Source organism: Erpetoichthys calabaricus, chromosome 7 (assembly GCF_900747795.2).
Source record: "Erpetoichthys calabaricus chromosome 7, fErpCal1.3, whole genome shotgun sequence".
Classification (NCBI taxonomy): Eukaryota; Metazoa; Chordata; class Cladistia; order Polypteriformes; family Polypteridae; genus Erpetoichthys; species Erpetoichthys calabaricus.
The window spans coordinates 152,917,615-152,938,236 of NC_041400.2; the positions used below are offsets into that span (position 1 = coordinate 152,917,615).

At 36.6% G+C, this 20,622-nt stretch overlaps 1 protein-coding gene across 6 annotated transcripts in view; it reads right to left on the minus strand.

Annotated features, from left to right (window-relative positions):
* The window catches only part of slc4a4a (solute carrier family 4 member 4a), a 285,556-nt gene that overhangs the window by 117,727 nt on the left and 147,207 nt on the right, over nt 1-20,622 (minus strand). For all 6 annotated transcript variants that reach the window (XM_051929546.1, XM_028805563.2, XM_051929545.1 and 3 more), the window contains exon 5: nt 3,156-3,316. In XM_051929546.1, coding sequence (XP_051785506.1) covers nt 3,156-3,316 — 161 coding nt within the window. The remainder of the gene's footprint in view (nt 1-3,155; nt 3,317-20,622) is intronic.

The window sequence follows — 20,622 nt, forward strand, 5'->3', positions numbered from 1 at the left end:
AAATTAGTAAGGTTTGGGATTAGGTGGATAGATGATTTAGACAAGGGATGGCTTTTCAGGCTCTCAAGCCAAAAAGTTATAAAGACACCATTATCCTTTTCCTCTTCAATCCTGACAACAGATATCAAAGGTCACAATTTCTGGTCTATAGGGAGATAAACCTTGGGGAAAATACTTTAAGTTTAAATTAAAATAAAGTACTGGGTAAGTGATTTCCCACACATTGCTTCAGTATAAAATAGATGCGTCTTCCTTGAATGTGTGACTTTGAAATGTTCTTTGCCCATAAAAATTACTTTCATAAAAGGCACCATAAGCATTTTACTTGGTCATTTATGACATTGTTCCCAAATGTAGCATTTAAGTGAAATACATGCTCTTAAAATAACAAACTATGTGTTGAATTGTGGCACTGAAATAATGAATTAATGAAAATTATTAAAAGCAGGAAAAATAAGAACAGTGGAATGCTTTTTCTGTATGAATCAAGTATCTTCTGCTAACGTTATTAAAAGACAGATTCATGTTCATGATACTGGCAGATGGGAGACATGGGGGCACAGTCAGATTAGAAACAAGGTAGGCAGTTAATCAGACATATGGAGCACCTGAAACCAAGATGAAAATGCAAACAATTTAACACAAGCAGAATTATTACGCAAATCAGAATGTGGCAAAATTAAAAACACACATGAATCCTGAAAGCAGAATAAGGCAGATCTGAGTAATGTCTTTACCCAGGTAACCTAGATGTTTAGGACAGGTTACAATTTTTAATTATGGCTTTCTATAATTTTCAATGAATTTAAATTTATTTGAATTATATTTAGGGGTGGCGCAGTGGGTAGCGCTGCTGCCTCGCAGTTAGGAGACCTGGGTTCGCTTCCCGGGTCCTCCCTGCATGGAGTTTGCATGTTCTCCCCGTGTCTGCGTGGGTTTCCTCCGGGCGCTCCGGTTTCCTCCCACAGTCCAAAGACATGCAGGTTAGGTGGATTGGCGATTCTAAATTGGCCCTAGTGTGGGTGTGTTTGTGTGTGTCCTGTGGTGGGTTGGCACCCTGCCTGGCATTGGTTCCTGCCTTGTGCCCTGTGTTGGCTGGGATTGGCTCCAGCAGACCCACGTGACCCTGTGTTCGGATTCAGTGGGTTGGAAAATGGATGGATGAATTATATTTAATTATTTTCAGTTTCTTTTTTCAGTTAAATTATATCCATTCATTAGGAGATGTTTTCCCTTTGCATTACGATAAAATAAATAAACATTGAGTTGGAAAGTAATAAGTGTAAAAACAATAAAATGTGCGAAAGTTAAAAGAATTGTGGATCAACACAATATTTATCTAGGCCAAGAAAAAGATGGCAAACCAGTCTTATATGAAGTAATAATGTGTTAGACAGCCATTAACAGTGTACATTTGATTCAGTGATTACCTTGGTTACCATGAAAAGTAACTTTCTCAGAGTTACAATGAAATGGGTGTAAACTCAAAGCCTTGTAATTTAAAGAATAATGCCATTGTCACTGCACCACCCTGTCTGCCCAAAAAGGCTTCAAGTGACTGTGAGATAATTGCAGTTTTCATGCAACTAAAAGTGAACGGTGTTGATGAGGAAAAACTATATGGTCAAAGGCGTAATCAGATGCATGTTCAAAGTCATGAAGCAACAATGTCCAGATGTGGCCACCATCTAATTGGTTACCAGGCTCTTTCAGCTTTATGTAACACATTCCTCACAGTGAATGATACAGCACAATTTTCAAAAGGTAGCTTAAGCAAGTTAAGATAATTATTCAAGGTCAGAAACGGTCAGTTTCTAATCCTGAAACATTATTGTTTTGTCACATTGTCACAAGACTTCAGTCAACCAAAGGAAAGACTTACTCAAGAATATAGCAAACAGAATTATACTTGTCAAAACACATGCTCTAGAAAGAAACGTTTTCAGGTGTTCCTATGGTGAAGTAGGAGATTGCAGTCAAGAATTAGCAATGGTGACTCTTTTTTAACAACTTTGCCTTAGTGTCTCCAGTGAGTTAAGCTTTATATATAGCAGACATGCTTTCCTTCTATCCTTTGGGAAGCACCATTGGAAGATAATCCTGCGTAGTCAATGGTAAAGCTTACATAAAACAAATAAACATGTTTCTATGGGACCACTCTTATATTTTGTGCTTATGTTTTTTTAACAGAAATGGATGCAAAAAATACTTAATGATAGAATGTTTTTAATCATAATTAACAATGAAAAGAGTTACTTGTTTCAAACACTACAACTGCTAGATTTCTCAGGATAAATGCGCCTAGCTGGTGACTCTAATTAGGTGCTAATGGATTAACACTTTGAACCAGACATTAAAGCCACAGGAGAGGCAAAAGCAGCATTTATTTTTTACATTTGACTCAAAAGACTCCTAGTTAAATGACATAAATGTCATCACTGCTTACTGTAAATACAAGTTTCATTTTAATTTATGGGATAGCCTTACCTCTTCTAGTCATTTTTTTTAAATGTTGGCTACAAAAAGCATTGCTTGGACAAGCACAATAAAAAAAGAAATAAAATCAATGTAACATTTTGGCTTTCCTTGTTTGTTTTGTTTTATAAAAATGCTGGGCCAGGTCTCATTAGGCAGTTTTAAGAAATACTGTACTGTATATCTACTTGTATCTCTACCCAAGTCTTGTTATCATGTGAATGCATAGTCATTATAGCTAACCGCTTTGATTAGTTTATAACCTCAACCTGCCGGATAAAAAAATTACATTAATCCGATGTACTGTATATAATTCCAAACAGAGGAGCAAGCAATAATGTACAATACTACAAAAAAAAATCAATACACATTTAAAGTGGCAAGAAAATTTTAGTATGCAATATTAGTTCTAAGCAAAGCAAAAAGACACAGGAGGTACTTTTTCTCTTTCTACTGAATTGCTTTATTTTCTTTTGATTTTGTGCACTGTTTTTATCATTCTACTCTCAATTTGCTGATAATTACAGACCCATTTTGGGAATACACCATATACATATTGGATTTTTAAGCTATTCATTTTTACCAGTAAATAATTGTCAAACAAGCATGAGATCTCCTAGTGCTTTCTGCTAGTGTATATACAGGTTTGAAAGATGTCTCAAACAAAAAAATGAACTCACCAACAATCTGAGGAAGAGTTGAGGCCTCCAAGTCAAGCATGATGGTGCCTTTCTCTATGCAGGTTCGAAGTTCAAATAAGCTATGTAGAGAAAGTGTGGCCACGTGAGGCTTACTCCATCTTTCACCTCCATCTTCCACCTTTTCTTCAAACTTAATCCACCTGAGGAAGGAATAAAGTTCTGTGAATTAAAAACTTACACTTAGGGCAAATTTCAAAATCCTCCTTTTAACATATAAAATATTAAATGGCCAAGGTCTGGCTTACTTGTCTGAACTTATTATGACTTACAAACCAGAGTGCACATTAAGATCTCAAGATGCCGGTATGCTTATGATTCCAAGGATTAATGAAATAACAGTGGGAGGTCGAGCTTTTAGTTACAGGGCCCCTAAACTGTGGAATGGTCTGCCTGCTACTGTAAGAGATCGGTCTCAGCTTTTAAATCCCGCCTGAAGACTCACTACTTCAGTTTAGCACACCATGACTAGAGCTGCTGATTAACTGTACAGACTGCATCTCTGTTGTTAGTTATTGGAACTAAAACATAAGTAACAGGATTGTTATAATTTGTTACTAACCCTCACCTATTCTGTTTCTCTTTTCGGTACTCAAATGTAGCACTTGGTGCCACGGCCCACCCGCCAAGTTGTTTTGCCTGCCTAAGGTAAAGTCATCCCTGATGGAGGATCGTGGGGTAGAGGGGTCCTTTCATCGGATTGGCTGGCTCAGCGCTGACTCAGCTGTGGAATGGCCAAATGGGGGAGGCAGCTTGATGGCTGAGGTCTCCAGGACTCTATAAACAAATCCAAATCATATTATGTGATATCATCTACTGTTAAATTCTGCTCCATACTTGTAAAATTTTTATTTTTATACTGTATTGAGGATTTGTTCTGTTCTGTGTATGGTATTGTATTGACCCCCTTCTTTTTGACACCCACTGCACGCCCAACCTATCTGGAAAGGGGTATCTTTTTGAACTGCCTTTCCCAAGGTTTCTTCCATTTTTTCCCTACAAGTGTTTTTTTGGGAGTTTTTCCTTGTCTTCTTAGAGAGTCAAGGCTGGGGGGGCTGTCAAGAGGCAGGGCCTGTTAAAGCCCATTGCGGCACTTCTTGTGTGTTTTGGGCTATACAAAAATAAATTGTATTGTATTGTACTTAAAGCAAAGCAAATATTTTGCATCCCTGTGTTAAAACTTTTACAGTCACTCGATCAGCGAACTTACATTTCCAGCAAATGAAAAATTGGTGCCAGATTGAATGGACAAATCCCAGGAGCATGTGTTCTATTGCACTAGATACACTTAGAGACCAGGTCTACTAAGGTTTAGTTAGCAGCACCACAAGATGCAAGAAATAGAAGGAGGTAAAATGAGATTTAAAAAAATGAGATGCCTCTTGGTGGGATGAACTTTTTCATAAAAATATGGCTACCAGGTGGTAGAAGAAAGTAAAATATTTTATTCCTCAGGCAGTCTGATAAACAAACAGAACAATAAATGTACAAAATAAATGACATGTGTCACTGCAGTTTCCTATGTAGACATATTTGCATTATTGTATGTTTTCCAAGGTGTCAGTGTGGAGTTTGTATGTTCTCACCACGTCTGCACAGGTTTTCTACTAGATTTTCTGGTGTTCCTACCACATCCTAAAAGATATGCAGGATAAGTTGACTGGCAGTTCCAAGTTGGCTCCATGTAAGTGTGAGTGTGGGTATGTGCATGATTTGCTCTGCGATAGACTGGTGCCTTGATCAGAACTGTTTGGCTTGGATTAAGCGGGTTTGAGAATGGAATGGTTTAATGATTTAATGACACTTTTCCTGATAAAGACCACAAAGACAACACACTGACCTGGCTTGACCAGGTCACCCTATCCCTGGAACTTTCTTTCAGCTACTCCTGGGGAAATAATAGCCACTGTCTGGCCAGTCAAGAGATATAATCCCACCAGAAAGTCCCAGTCTGCCTGTTGGTCTTCTCCTAGTTGGTCATTCCTGGTAAAATTCTGGTTGGAAGGAGCCAAGAGGAAATCCTAACTACATGCCCAACCCATGTATCCTTAGTCTGGGGAAGTAGTGGTTTTACTTTCTGGTCCGTACATATTGTTGAGCTCCTCAAGACAATAATAGGGGAGTGAATCGAGCAACCCAATGCAGGAGCTTGATTGTTGTTGCAATCTCTTTTTATTGTAGGTAAGGAATAGGGAGCTGATTGACTGCTAAATGGAAAACTTTACCTGCGAAGTTAGCTTCTATTTCATCAGCACAGTTTAGTACAATGCCCACAAAATTGTTGTTGTTGAACTAATTCTTTGTTCAGTTTCACCATCACCTCTACCCTCCCTCATGAAAAGGTACCTAAACATCTCCATATGGAACAGCTACCTACCCCTTCTTACAGGGAACAAGCAAAGCTTTCAATGATAGAAATGTGACCTCAGATCAGTAGGTGATAAGTCTTATCACAGTCACATCACATTTAGCTGCAATCTGTGCCAGTATGTGCCAAAGACCAAAGTCTAACCAGTCTAATGGGACAGACATTCAACCCTAAGGTTTACAAACATAATTAGTATACAAACCTCAGATGAACCTTGATGTACAGCATTCTCAGAGTTTCTAATCAGAATGGTGCTATAAGAATAAATTGCAATGAAACGGCATGGTACAGTAATGCAACAGTTAATAATACTAATTCATCACACCAGTGTTTTGTGTTCAAATCCCAAATAAATATTAAATTTCTTACTGTTCCAGTGTAATTTTCTCTAAGTAGCCTGTTCTGTAACCCACATTTCAAAGACCTAAATCGAAACTGATCCAGTGTAACAGATTGTTTCTTAAGGAGTACTGGTGGCACATTCTGGATTGGTTTCTGCCTAATTTGCCAGGGCACCTTCCAGCCTTCATGACCTGAATAAGTAAATTTTTAAAATGTATAAATAAATTAATTAACTACATCAAAAAGAATCCAGAAAAACCCTTTTTAATCACTGCATTTGCAGCATTAACATTGATCACTTTCTATTAGATTTAATTTGATAATTTCCCGCAACAATGTTTCCATTGCAAAGATCTAAAATCTTCACTTCAACTTGATAGAGTCTCCTTTTTTTCTTTCTGTGGAGTCTCCAAGCATATTATAAACATAAGGCAACCACTTCAAAGAGCTAATTGCCTAATGGACTGTATTTCCACCCCAGCTTCAGGCATTATGTCCGATTATCTCTGAAGGCTGACTCCATGCTCATTCTCAAGGGATGTCTATGTGCACATTTTTTGCCTTGATCAGTCACACACACAAACTTCAAGCTCTGCAGGTACTACACAAAGACTGTGATGTCTCTCATGTAACCAGAGATTATGATCATTGCATTGCCTTCCTTCACAGAATGAAAGCAGTGATGGACAAAGAAAGTCGTGTCTCATGACTTGTATTATTTACACTATAGATATCTTTAAAATAATAATTTGTCAGTTTTTATAGCACATTTCTGTCGATATGGTTTGCAGCTACAAAAGTCCCCTATCTCCTGATTATGCAAATAGTGAGGACTCCAGAGTGGAGGGATCGTTCTTTCACTTCAGTGTATGAGGGGTTGCACTTTAATGTCTGTGTGTCCTAAAGTTCAATATATCTATTCAATACAAGTCTCTTATATAAGTTAATCTTTCCAAAGTTTGACGCAGAGTAAGACTGGTAGTTTAACTGTTTTAAACTCAGTAACATTGATGTATTATTATTATTATTATTCATGTTAACTGATTTGAAATAAAGATTGGTTAGAATGTAGAATACAAATAATACTGCTGAAAGTCAACTGTATTAATAATGAACTAAATTAATAGTACAGATATTACAGCAGAATACAGGGTACACGATCGCCTCACTTTTCTAACATAACCTTTTACTTGCTCCACTTCTGAATAGTCTCGATTGGGACAGGTGAATACACATTATACCATATCCCTCCAAAGCACATGCAGAAGCCTGCTACTGTTGTAGTACTTTAAATTTTTCCCTTTTTCTGTCAATTAACAACTGGCCTTACAGATAGTTGTATCATATTATCCTATATACAGTAGTAAGCATCTACAACATTTCTTTTGTCCCTTTAGAAAACTTAACATGTTCTTTTCATTAGTTGTGCTGTTGCATATTGTCTGCTGGGAAATTAATTAGTTTTCATTTCAATAAAACACATGGGAACATAGGCAGAGGTTCTGACTTCAGAAGGTAAAGATGTCTAGTTGGAGGGGAGTGTCACTGAAACTTACAGACTACCTCACCTTTCTGAAACAGCAGCTGACAATCACACTTCTCACTGCAAGTGCATGTGAGCTGAGCTTCTGCTGTGTGCATCTTTCATATTGCAGGCTGCAGACATAATCCGGTGATGCAGCTAAATTCTCCCAAAAATATTCTTTGTCAAATTGGTCATAATACTAAATTATTATGGATATATTTATTAATAAAAAAATTAACTTGAACAAAATGTGTTGTTCAGATCAAACATTCAAGCAACGCTTGCTAAATTTGCAGGTATATTTGAACAAACAATTATGTATTAAACTGGAAAATTTTTTTTTACCATTGACACTATAAAATTTACTAAGGCTGGTGTCAATTTGTCAAATTATTTTTACATCTTTTTAAATTTTTCATATTCTGTATTTCTCCCTCAAAAATTCCTAAGAATTGTGTCAAAAAGATAAGTCTCATCCTGTGTGAGTGACAATATATCAATTGCCTATGGGTACTTTTCTAGTCTTGTGCCCTCTTGCATGCTGGAAAAGGGCTTCAGCCTCCCCGTGACCTGCTCTGGATGAGCAGATTTTGAAAATGGATGGATGGATCTTCTGTAAATATGCAAAGTTAAAATAAAACTACTACTTGTAAGTCTGATATCTTTTTTAATCGTTTTCTTTCATGTTCACAGGAGTTACAACTGAGTAGTATTTTTTATTTTTGGCCTTCAAGGCAGGCAATAAGAAGGAGATAGCTTAAACGCCTGCAAATATGTTCATTACGTCTAGATACCATGTCCTCACCGGATGATGTGCATTGATATTTCATTATTTAATATATTTCAAAGCATAAACAGAAAATATCAATTAAATGTAAATTATTGAAATAATGAATGAAAAATAAATTACCAATAATTTACTTACTAGCACAACTGGAAGGAGAAAGGTAGGTTAATAAAATATGTATTTTAGAGTATCTCGACTTATAAACAATACAATACTGACACTTGATCTGACGTTAATTAAAATGAGCATATACTGTATGTCAAAATAAGTGAAGCTCTCCTTTACACAAAATAAATGAAGGTAGCAGCCTTGCTCATAGCCACCAGGGGAAGCTACCAGACAAACTCAGGCCCTGAGCTAGTTAATGAAAGGCAATGGGGGACTTCCATTAATAAACAGAGAATTCATCAAGGAGACAGAGGGCAGCATTGAATCCCATTTTACTGTACGTGAGCTCCTTTGAACTCTTGGAGGAGATTACATTGAATTTTGTTATTTTCACTACAAACTATAACTAGCAATTACCTGGCAATGATCATAATTGCACATGTTTAATGTTCATACTTTTTAAAAAGTGCTGCCTAACAACTTAAAAAAATAGGCTAAAGATGAAAATCAACATATTTAACTTAAAACATCTGCCTGGCAGTTAGCAGTTGTAAAAGTTGTGTTTCATGAGTATTATGGAATATTCATTAAAGTATGGTACCTTCGGGACCTAACTTCTGACTGCTTTGTATGAACCACAGGTGAATGTTCCTTTTTAATTGCACTGCATAATGCACTACTCAATTGCTAATAGCGCTAAAAGTTGTGGGATAACAGCAGTATGTTCAAATATATTTAAAAATATATGCAAAATGCAAGTATACTTACATGGATACTATTTTTACTATTGTAAAAGTTACTGTTTCAAGAAGTGGTCTGTCTGCTAAAAAAGAAATTCCCCTGCCTGATTAACATGTCATACTTTAGAATTTATTTAATTAATTGATTCTCGCTTAATATGTAAAGATGGATAATGGTGGTATTTATCTGTTGAACCTGCATACTGTAGCTTGATCACTGGAATATTCAAAAACAATTCTATAACATTGGAAGAATTATGCAGAGAAATCTCCTCAATGCACCACCAGAGATTACTAAACAGAAGGCCTGCTTGCCTCTATAAAGCACTGTCATGCATCCTTACCAGACATAATATGAATTCTATAGATGTGTGAGTGGACCATTCTTCTGAGCTTTGGACTTCCCTTTGTTATCTTCACAATATGAATAGATTTTTTGATGTAAAATGTGTACATATTTGAGACATTTGAACTGTACCAATTTATTTCTAAATACTGTCAGGACAGCCTTCTTAATGGTGTAACTAAAGCAGATAAAATTGTGTTAATTCAACATCACTGGACAAAGTGAAAGGGGAAGAAATTTTAAAATACAATTGCATCTATATGAAGATAATCCCAAAGAAAACTATGTAGCAGTGGTTATAAATTTTGTTTAGACAAGTAAACCAGAGCCTAAAATTACATTTCAATCTAGACTTAAGGTGTATCTGCTAATTAAACAAATACAGTAAAAGACAGGACATGGCCTTTGATTAAGAAAACTGGAAAATCAAAAAGTTTGAACTCAGGATTTTGCTTTCTCCTCATCTTAATGGCAATGCTATCCATCCTATTCCATTTTAAAGAGTATATTTAATTTGTTCTTTTTTTAAGCTCTTCACAATAGCTAAATAGATGATGTCATTTCTAATGCTTAAGATTTACTTACAAGTCAAACTCCAAGATTTGAATCATTTTGCCAGTAACAAGTCTTTCTTTTTGTAGTGTGTAGAACATACAGACAAATGAAATATTCTGGGATAGATAGACACTGAAACACAAAATATCACAAGCTAAAGGTTTCTATTTTTTAACTGAATGCACAAATGGGTTCTGACTATTGCAAGATCACTATCCTTGTTGTCAAAGCAATATTTTCTATTTCAAGAAGCTCAAGAGGCTTCCACTAGAAGGTCACTCCTTTAACCTTTTCACTACTTAGTTAATTGCATTGATGGAGTAAAAAAATCATTCAGATGTACTCAAGGTGCCATACGGTGCTGCCTTCTGCTTCTTACAGTTCTCTGTGTATCAGCATCCAATTTCATATTCACAACCAGATGAGCCAGTAGCACCACCCTAATCTTCCTTCTTGTAACTGTTGTATATAAGTTATTAAATAAAAGTATACTTAAGACAATTCTACCACGAAACGTTTCAAGAGGTCTTCTGTGTGTGGTTTGCTATTCATGGGACTTGCCTTGCATCTTCTTGCATGCACTAGTGTTCAAAGACTTGGAATCAATCTGAAATTTTAATGTGTTAGATGGAAATAAAAACCTTTTTTTCAAGGTACAATTAAATTGATGTAAAAATACATCCAAGACATTACTAATATTGCAAATGGCTATTACTGCTTGAAGTGACTGATTATAATTTATTATTTGCATACTGTATGACTGCAAAACCCCATTTCCAGCAGACCATTATTTCAGTGTTGTAAAAGTAAACTCTCACAGCTATTGTATGTACATATATATAAATATATATATATATAAATATATATATATATATATATATATATATATATATATGTGTGTGTGTGTGTGTGTGTGTGTGTGTGTGTGTGTGTGTGATACAATACCTGCCAAATAATACAAACAGTACATGACACATGTTTCACCCTAATTGGGGCTCATCAGGTGTATATATAGATCTATATACATATATATTGTGGCGGACGGCCAGAACCCATGCCCGGCCGGGATGCCCCTTTGTCACTAGAACTAGCGGAGCAGCCATGAGAGCCACGCTACGTCCCTCGGAACCTTTGTTGGCAGCCCCCCTGGGTTGCATCGGGGCCACTTTTGTAGAACACCGGAGCTCATCTTGGTTGGGCTCTGTGGCCTCCGCCAGGGGGAGTTGCATAGAGCTGCACGGCTAAATGAGCCAGTCTGGGCGGGAGTGCAGTCACACCTGGAAGTACAGCCGGAAGTAGGTCAACGAGCACCTGTAGCACTTCCAGGTGGGCTATAAGAGGAGCCTGCAAGCCACTACTCAGGGTGCCAGAGTCAGGAGGAGGAGGACAAAGCTGCCTGGGAGGAGTGGAGGAAGACAAAGAGTGTGATTTGGGGTGATTTTTCTTTGTGTTCTTTTGAGGACTGTGTAGGCCTGTGGGACATGGGGAAGGCATGCCCCAAGGCTGAAGAAAAAATAAATCTTTTTGTTTATTTTACCCATGCCTCTGGTGTCAGTCTGTGTCGGGTCGGTGCCAACCAAGCGGCAATATCACAATATATACAGTAGACAGTATATAGTGACATGTGTGATTAGCAGATATCTTCGGGCCATTTTATGCTACTTGTAGTATGACTTTAAGTCCATGGGTTCGTGCTGTTGTTCATGTCTTTCCCCCTTTAGCCCTCAAAATGGGAGATTGAAGGCATGAGAGCCAGTTGGCTTCAGCCAACAAACCTGCATCTTCCTCCTGCACCCAAATATGAGAACACTACCAGCAGAAGAAGTCAGTCAGTCTTGACTTCAGTTCTGGACTTGTTTCTGAAGAAGATGTTATATTTAAGTGCGGGATGAACAATGTTTTTGTGGTATTCACTATTCTTGGCCAACAATCTGCCAATTATACGGCTCCATTATAACAAAATATTTTTTATGGTCCCATGAATTTTGCTACAGTGAGATTCCACTTGTGTGTGTGTGTGTATACACTGTGTATATATATATATATATATTGTAAATATGCATATATAAAACACATATACAATTTGTCTATACTAACATTTTCAGAAAGCAGGTGCATTGGCTTGATAGTGGATAAAACTGGGGTGGGTAGTTGCAAAACTGCCTGCACTGATATAACTATAATCAGCACTGTTCTTTTAAATCAAATTAAGTATACATAAGCACTATACTCTTGAATTTAAACTTGAAATGTGTTCCTTTTAATTTAAATGTCACCTTTCTCATAAACCTCCATTTATATAAGAAAGAAAACATAATACTTGGAAATGTGATACTCTGTTTTGACTAAACTAACAGAAACAAAATTGTACTTTACTGCAGCTGAATATTTGTGGGATCTCAAGTACAATGTGTCTCTTTCAGCTTCAATCCGAAATCCTGCCAACTTCTATTTCTACCTCTGATTTAATCAACCTTGGTGTCATTCTAAACAGAGATCTAAGCCTTGACTCATATACCTCAGTAGCTGGTAATATCTCAATCTGCCGTTTGGAATCTTTAAAAAGATTCTGCTAGAGTAGTAACAAATAAAAACCCTAATGAAACAGTCAAAATATTTAGAATAGTCAAGAGCTAGCACAAAACATGTCTTGGTTGTTCCATACGTCCATCCATTTTCTTAACCAATAAATCACACACATGCACACTCTAGGGCTAGTTTAACAATAGCAATACACCTAACTAGCATGTGGTTAGGCTGTGGGAGAAAAACAGACTACCCAGAGGGAATCCAAACCAACACAGGGACAACATGCAAACTCCACCCATGGAGCGCTCAGGATGCAAATCCCAGTCTCCTTATTTCATGGCAGAAGGCTACCATTGGGCCACTGTGCCATCCTGTCTTGGTTGTTATAACATATAATTACAAAACATAAGTTTTATTTTCCATTTGTTACTAGTACATCTGAACCTCTTATCTACAATTGTAGATTTTCAAGACCACTGTGTTGTGAGTGTAACTCTATCACTTTCATTATATATGTGTAACCATGGTAATGTGCATTTTGTGATTCTGGCAATGATTTATGTGTCTCCTGAAGTCCACAATAAGTTATTTTGCTTTGGTAAAGTTCAGATCCATCTTCATCTGTTAGTAAATGCGTATATGGAGTTGTCACAGATACCTTTTGCACGGAGCACAGTGACATTAAACTTATATTCTGATTACAGGAGTCTTATGCAGCCTTGTCAGATGAATATTCTATCAAGTCAACCATCAAATCAAATATTTCAGAGACTAACTACTCTCCATGCAATTAATACTTTTAGTACCCCACATTTCAAACTCTCTTTCATGTTTTTTCGTGCAGCTCCTTCAGTTTCAGTATTCACCTTCCAGTTGAAGAACAGTGAACTGTTATTTTAGCTCAGCAATGGATATCCTCATTCCAAATCTTTTCACAACGAAATGCACCAACACTCCAGTACAGGAAGTAGTGACATGAAACAAAGTTATGTTAAAAACAGCTGGAAAAAAATAAAAAAGGATTTGTCAAAGAGCATTGTTAAGCCATCATGTTCCCTAAAGCTAAGGTGTGTGCTGAGTGGATGGTGTTGTGAAAACAGGACAAACATAAGGGAATACTTTCTGATTCATTAAGCTTAATGTATGAGTGGGCGATTATTTGGTGTTCATGGCAAATAGAATAAAAATAATAGATGATTATGTCATTTAAATGCCAAAGTTTAGCAAACAAAATGTTGAAATAAAAACTAAAGCCATTAACAGCTGGTTTCCACAGTTTTTAAATACACCATTCAGGATGTTGACTTTTCTATTTAAACGCAATGCATGCCCTTCTAACCTTTAAAATTCAAGGTGAGTCCTTCTAAACTAATGTCACATTACACAGCTTCTAGTCATGGGGCATGTTAGATTTGCCGACTGCACTTGATGATCGCGTCTTGGACCATGTCAACTCAAATGACTGAAAATTACTGTCCATGTCACATCCAATGACAAACTGCCGATCTTTCAGCAGAGTTGTGCTTGCCCCATTATGTGACAGCTAATCACATGCTGCCTGACGGAGCCCATGCTGTACAAATCGTTAACAGCTACTGTGAGTTCAGCTGCAACCTCTGCCCCTTTGTTCTTTATCCATTCTGTCGTGGTAGGTAAAACATGAGGCACCAGACAGATGAGCTGTTTTTCTGATCTGTGCTGGTATCCCGAAGGTTGCCGGTTCAAATTCCCGTCACTGCCAAAAGAGATCCTACTCTGCTGGGCCCTTGAGCAAGACCCTTAACCTGTAATTACTCCAGGGGTGCTGTATAATGGCTGACCATGCGCTCTGACCCCAAGGGGTATGCGAAAACTAACAAATTTCTAATACAAGAAATTGTACAAGGTGAAATAAAGAACAAAAAAAAATACTCATGTTTCTTATTCCTCATCACTGCAATCTATGCATTGTATTTCTGGAGGACTTGCTTTTTATTTAGTGATGTTTTAACAACATCGAAAACAAAAGATGTTCTTATGCTGCAACATTTTGTGCATTTTTTTGGTCTGGTTATCAAGCTGTTTCTAGGCAATGTCAGCCGAAAGTGTGTGGCGCATGACATGAGCAGGTCAAAGGTATAAAGGTCAGAGTTGTACACTTCCTAATCATCCAAGTAGGTGGATAATTCATAGAACAAATTCTGGCGTTCATTGATTAGTCTTTTCTAATATTCTGGCTGTGAATCATTTTCTTCTTTTAATTTCAATTTTGTCTTTTGTTTTGGCATAGGTTACTCATAAGATTTTACTGACTTCGGACCCTTTTCATTTTGTTAACTTCACTTAATTTTGGTTTAACAGCTTTGCTTTGTCTGAAATATTTATTTGACTCCCTAGTATCGACATATTTCTGCCTTTGATTCCATCTCCCAATTTGAATATTAAAATAGTATTGCTGTTCTTTGGTGCAGTCACTTTTAAAATTGGGCACTTGAGGACTTAATTTAAAGGTATACATACAGAAGAATTATTTAGTTACTGCTGCCTTACAGTTTTAGGGGCTTTGAATCTACGAAGAGATGAGTTAGTGTGTAGAGTTTGCAGAATCTTTGCCAATATGCATGGGATTTTTTCTAGATATTTTGACTTTCTTCTGCATTCCAAAGACATTCATTTTAGGCTAATCTGATTGTCTAAACATAGCTCAGGATGACCGAATGTTCTCTATAATCGCCGGGTTCTGTCTCATTGCTAATATAAATTCAAAAAAGAAATCAGTAAGTATTTCTTCACACAATAAGTAATCCGAAATCGAAAAAACAAAAAAATGCATGGATGAGATACTGGGGAATCTTTGGTAAACAAAAAAGCTTTATGAATAGAAAAGTTTACTTTTATTCCATATATTTGCATTCTTCATTAATGAATGCCATGAACTGGAGGAAATAATCAAGAAATGATATTCACATGTTTTAAAAAGTTACAGTAATTTGATATTATCTAGTTATCTCACTCTCCACAGTACACGGTTACATACCTTAAGGCCATGCCGCTTGCATACATGGCCAGATTAAGGTGGGTGCTATTGATGCTGCAGCATTAGGCCCATTCCTGAAATAGGCCCAGATGAAAACAGACGAGAATTTTCCGGAAGCTGAACAGTTTTTCTTTGCTATATTAACCTCAAAATAATTCTTAGAATGAAATTTGGAGTCCGACTTTCGGACGCCTAGACACAACGTTATTTATTATACAGTTACTATCGTACTTTGTGCTGTGACGTAACTATAACGTCGTTGTGTTTATTGTTAACCGAAGATTTCAAGTTAATGCTATCAATTTTACGTTAAACAGTTTACTTAGTAATTTAGCTGCGTTTTTTGCAATATCTTGAGGATTCTTGCACTTTATTATTGTTCGGTAAGTGCCACGTAGTAAATTTTTCACCTTGAAAGTTAGTTGTACAGTAAAAACTGATGGCTATTTAAATGGTTATCTGTAAAGGTAAAACTAAAAGCCGACCCGCGGGCCCAGCATGGATGTTTAGAATTTTTAAAATCCTAGACAGGATTCTGACCTATTATGAAATTTAAATCATGGACAAATTTTTACCCTCAAGAGCCTGAACTGAGTCACTTTGACCCAATGTCTCTGCAAATTCATTTTTTCTTACTCTGTTTCATAAGAGAATTGTGAAATTGTGTGTATTTCATTGTTAGGTTTTCTGCATTAAGTGCACTTTTCAGACAATTGCTATTGAATGTTGATGTTACATAGTTTGATGTTAATCTCGAGCTGTTATGATACTACGTCATTATTATTATTCATGTTCAATAAAGGCTGGCTGGTTGCGTCTCAAGCAATTAAGGCTTCTTGGTCAGTCTGAGTGCGCATGTACGATGAGTGTCGAATGCACATGCACCAATGCTAAGAAAAAATAGTCCTTTTTTTCGCTGCAGCATCAGGCCCAATTTTGTCTTAATCCGGCCCTGCTTGCATACAGTATTTGTCTATGTTTAGAAGTTGTCACAGATTGTCCAATCCCAAAAGAATATATGAAAATGTGCTTGTGAACTGCTGGCTGTAAAAAGGAAAGTGTGCAATAAAGCAGAAAGACCTAGAATAGAGGGTCACTAGTATCTGGCCTGAGTTTAGGAGTGCTGCAGTATAGAGTTTTGCATTCAATTCCCATAATTTGACTGTCTGAGCTACTGTAATGGATGTCCTCTGCAATGATGCGCTTTGCACTGATGGTAACACTTGCTATGGTAATAGTGTAAGAGAAAGTACGGTTTATGATGTCCTGGAAAGAAGCTTATAAAATGTTTCTGAAAGAGTAGAAAGTTGCAGACTGGCCTGACTAGAACGTAGAAGGTTCCATTGGACAGAAGGTGAGTAATACAGGGTACCGTGACTCACCAAGCAAGGCAGTTAGGCTGTGGGAGCCAAGCAGCAGGCTGGCAAAATATCAGGTGGAACATTACTTCCATAGAGGAATTGATCAAAAAAAAAACTTTTAGTTAACACTACCGTCACAAGATTCAATTTCCCTAGAGAATAAGTATGCAGTTAGACTATTGAGAGCTGATGGGTGGTGGGAGGTCTAGCCTGGTATACCTCTAGCCAAAGACAGCAACCACTGACGATAAAAGTGAAGTCAGACTTGGCAGGAAGTCACACTTGTACTGAGCTTAATGCCAGCTCATGCCAGACAGCTAATCAGGCTTGAGGTGGGAGGTAGAATCAAACCAAACCTCTGCTCTTATTTAAGCAGGCCTGAGAGGGAAACATACATGTTGACTGTTTTATATTAAGTGCTGTATCTATCTCTTGGAATCTTCACTTGTTGTATTATTAATGAAAGTTATTAATTGTATATTTTATATTTGCATATTGTATATTTCATTGTTTGGGTTCCTGGCATTATGTTGCTTCATGACAGGGGAGCATAGAGTGATGTCCTAGTTTATAAACTTTAAAAATATATTGTAGAAGAATGTGGTGGTAGAGAAGGGCTGTGACAGATTGCAAAGTTTGAAGTGAAAAGAGAGCAAGTGAGCTGTTATGCTGTGCTGAAAAATCAAGAGGTTGGACCACAGGTTTCACTCAAAAACAACCATTCAGGAAGGGAAGACAATATTAATCTGTCCTGTAAAGAAAGCCCAGAATAAATGCATTTCTTGATGTAACTCTTCTGGGGCAAATTAATAGTTACAATAAAGAATGCACGATAAAAGACCACAAATTCTCCACTTGCATAATTGCAGGAGAATCTGCCTATGTAAAGACCCCTGAAGGGTTGTCTTGTGCTTATGTTATAAATCACCCAAGAGGGTGGCAAGAATACTTGGTGCCAATAGGCAACTCTTGAAAGATGACTCTAGGAGTTTAATTCATAGTGCTAGTTCCATCCTGGAAGTACTTCAGATGAGATCCCAGTAGTACTCCTAGTAATGAACTTATAAATGGACCATGGATCATAGGCCTGGTAAGCTTGAAGTAGGTGTGGAATAGAGGCAAGACTTTGTCTGGCAGGATGGAAGAGTGGCCAGCCCGTTTGGTATAAGAGGATACAGAGAGAGGTAAAGAAGAGTGATGATTAGCATGTCATATGGTAAAGAAGACCAGCCACCTCACAGGATTTTGGGTTAGACAGAGTCTTTGCTCCATTCAGGTAAGCTCAGAGAGGGTATAGTGTTATTATTGTATTTTATTGTATTGGGTCATGTTCCCACTCCATGTGTGTTACCTTATCTTTGTGTATACAATGATTTTCAATGAAAGACGTCCTTCATCACTACCTAAGGTCTTAGTTGTGTATGCTTGGTTCAGTGGTTCCTCAAGAGAGCTCTAGAGCAGCAAAAAAAACTCAAGATTAGTTGATGCCACATTTAAATTTTAGTAACTGAAAGAACTACGTAATACACCCTGCATTCTTGGGAAAAGGCTCCTAAATGAAATGACATATGTTGAGCAATCTGTAATTAGATCTTGTAAATTTGAAAATACACAAAACCAAATTAACTTCAGATGAACTTGTTTCTGTATCTCTTCCTGTATATTTTAACTACAAATCTTATCATAATTAACACTGTGCTACTTTATGATACAGTTTTCACAACTGCTGAGAGACTCTTTTTTTAACTAACTGTTGAACATGAAAATTAAATGCTTTCAAATTACACTATGCAATCTTAAAATATAAGAATTTGCTATTAATACATGAACATGTCAAAGCAGCAAATACCACTGAGCAACTCACAAAACGACATTGTTTTTGAAGCAAGACAGAAGAAATGCGTGTCTTGTATGCTTTTCACTGGAAAAATGCTGACTTGCTGCAAAGGGCAGACTATCAAGTGCTTTAAATCGGGCAGTGGAGGACTTTACTCTTGCAATGGGAGGGCAAAGGGCATCTCTGGATTTGTTTTTAATAATTTTTTTTTCTTTTACAATATTTATCACTGTAGAGCTTCCTAAAGAAATTATAAGTTTTTGGAAATAATAAATATGATGCATTACTACATTATACCTTTGCACAATAAGACAAGGAATTTGTAAAATGCAACCCTGTAAATATCTGAGTATAATTACCTAAGGTCTTAGTTGTGTATAGTGACACAGTAACTGCTGGATTGCTTGCTAAATTATAATGATTACAACTAAGAAAAGATAAAATGTACAAAAAAGAGAAATCAATGTTGATAATAGCTTTTATTTAGATTTACCAATAAACCCTAAAAGTTCCTTAGAGTATAACTATTTCATCCATCTACACATTTCAACTATCTCCACGCTTTCCACAGATGAAAGTATTAAAAATTAAAAGGGGGGCAAAATTTTTGCTTTCAGTTTTCAAATATTTTACACATTATTGCAAACAATTTGAGGACTTCAGGCATAACGCTTGTCTTAGTAAATGTGTGATATCCATCGATTACGAACAGATTAACCAGTCATGATCAGTTTTTGATCTCTAATTACAGTTCTGAAAAGGTAGAACTGTAGTGATTTCAATCAAAATCTGTTTAGAGTATTTTTTAAGTGACCCTAAAAATACATTTTTGAAAAACATTTTAAAAGAACTTACAAAAATTCAAACATTTTTTAGTGTTCCCTATCATTTCCAGTGTGCAGTTAGTTCATATTTGCAGTACCAAAAAGAAAGGTTTTACCATTTGTTACACTATGGCTTTTTTAAAATAGTTTCAAGAAAACATTTTTGAGAAAAGCTAATATCTAAAATATTTCTTCAAAACCTTTTTTGAAATTATAACTTTTTTGAGCAATGAATGAAATCCTCTCACCATGGGCAAAAAGACCCAAATCAGCCAATCTGCAATATCCCATCCATCTGTATTCTATATTTACTTCTGACAAAAAGGCGCTGATGTTAGTTTTGTTATTTATAAATTTTTAACAATGGAGCACAGATGCACTGACATTAATAGAGGTCAAAGTTTGAAGTGCGTTGCATGGCGCCTAGGGTCAGATTTTTTTAACCTGCTTGCCAGAGCAAGTTTACAGGGACCTGAAGTATCAGAAGCAAGACAGGAACTAGTGCTTAAAAAATCAATGCAGTCATTTATGCTGGAAAATTTTAGAGTCTTCAAATAAAATAACATCCATAAATATACCAAGAGTATGCACAATCTATTCAGAGAAGGCACTCTAATTAGAAATCCAATGGGGACTCATGTACTGGGAGGCATATCACATAATAGTCATTTTTTTTTATTTGCTCTGCCCGCCTCAGAATACTTGATGCCATCATTATAACTGCAGTATTATTTTAATAAACAATTGTGTCAAAAAAATTAAATGATTTTATAATGTATGAATGAATAAGAAGAAAGTCAATTACACAGTATACTCCAGGTCTACCAGGTGAAACCTGACATTTCAAATTAAATGAAAATTGTAATATTTTGGATTTCTAAGCAAATCAATAGTACCTGTAGAAAATTTATTTTGACATAGTGTAGTTAGAACATGAATACTCCTCATGGGTAGGAAGTGGGGCAGAACAGCAATGCAGGTACTTAAAGATGTGAGGCAGCAGTGATAATATTATAGTGTCACCAAGGGCTGTGTGTACAGTATATCATATGTATGTGACATGCAAGAGAGGTCTATATACAAGAGCCAAAAATGGGCATCATATGACAGG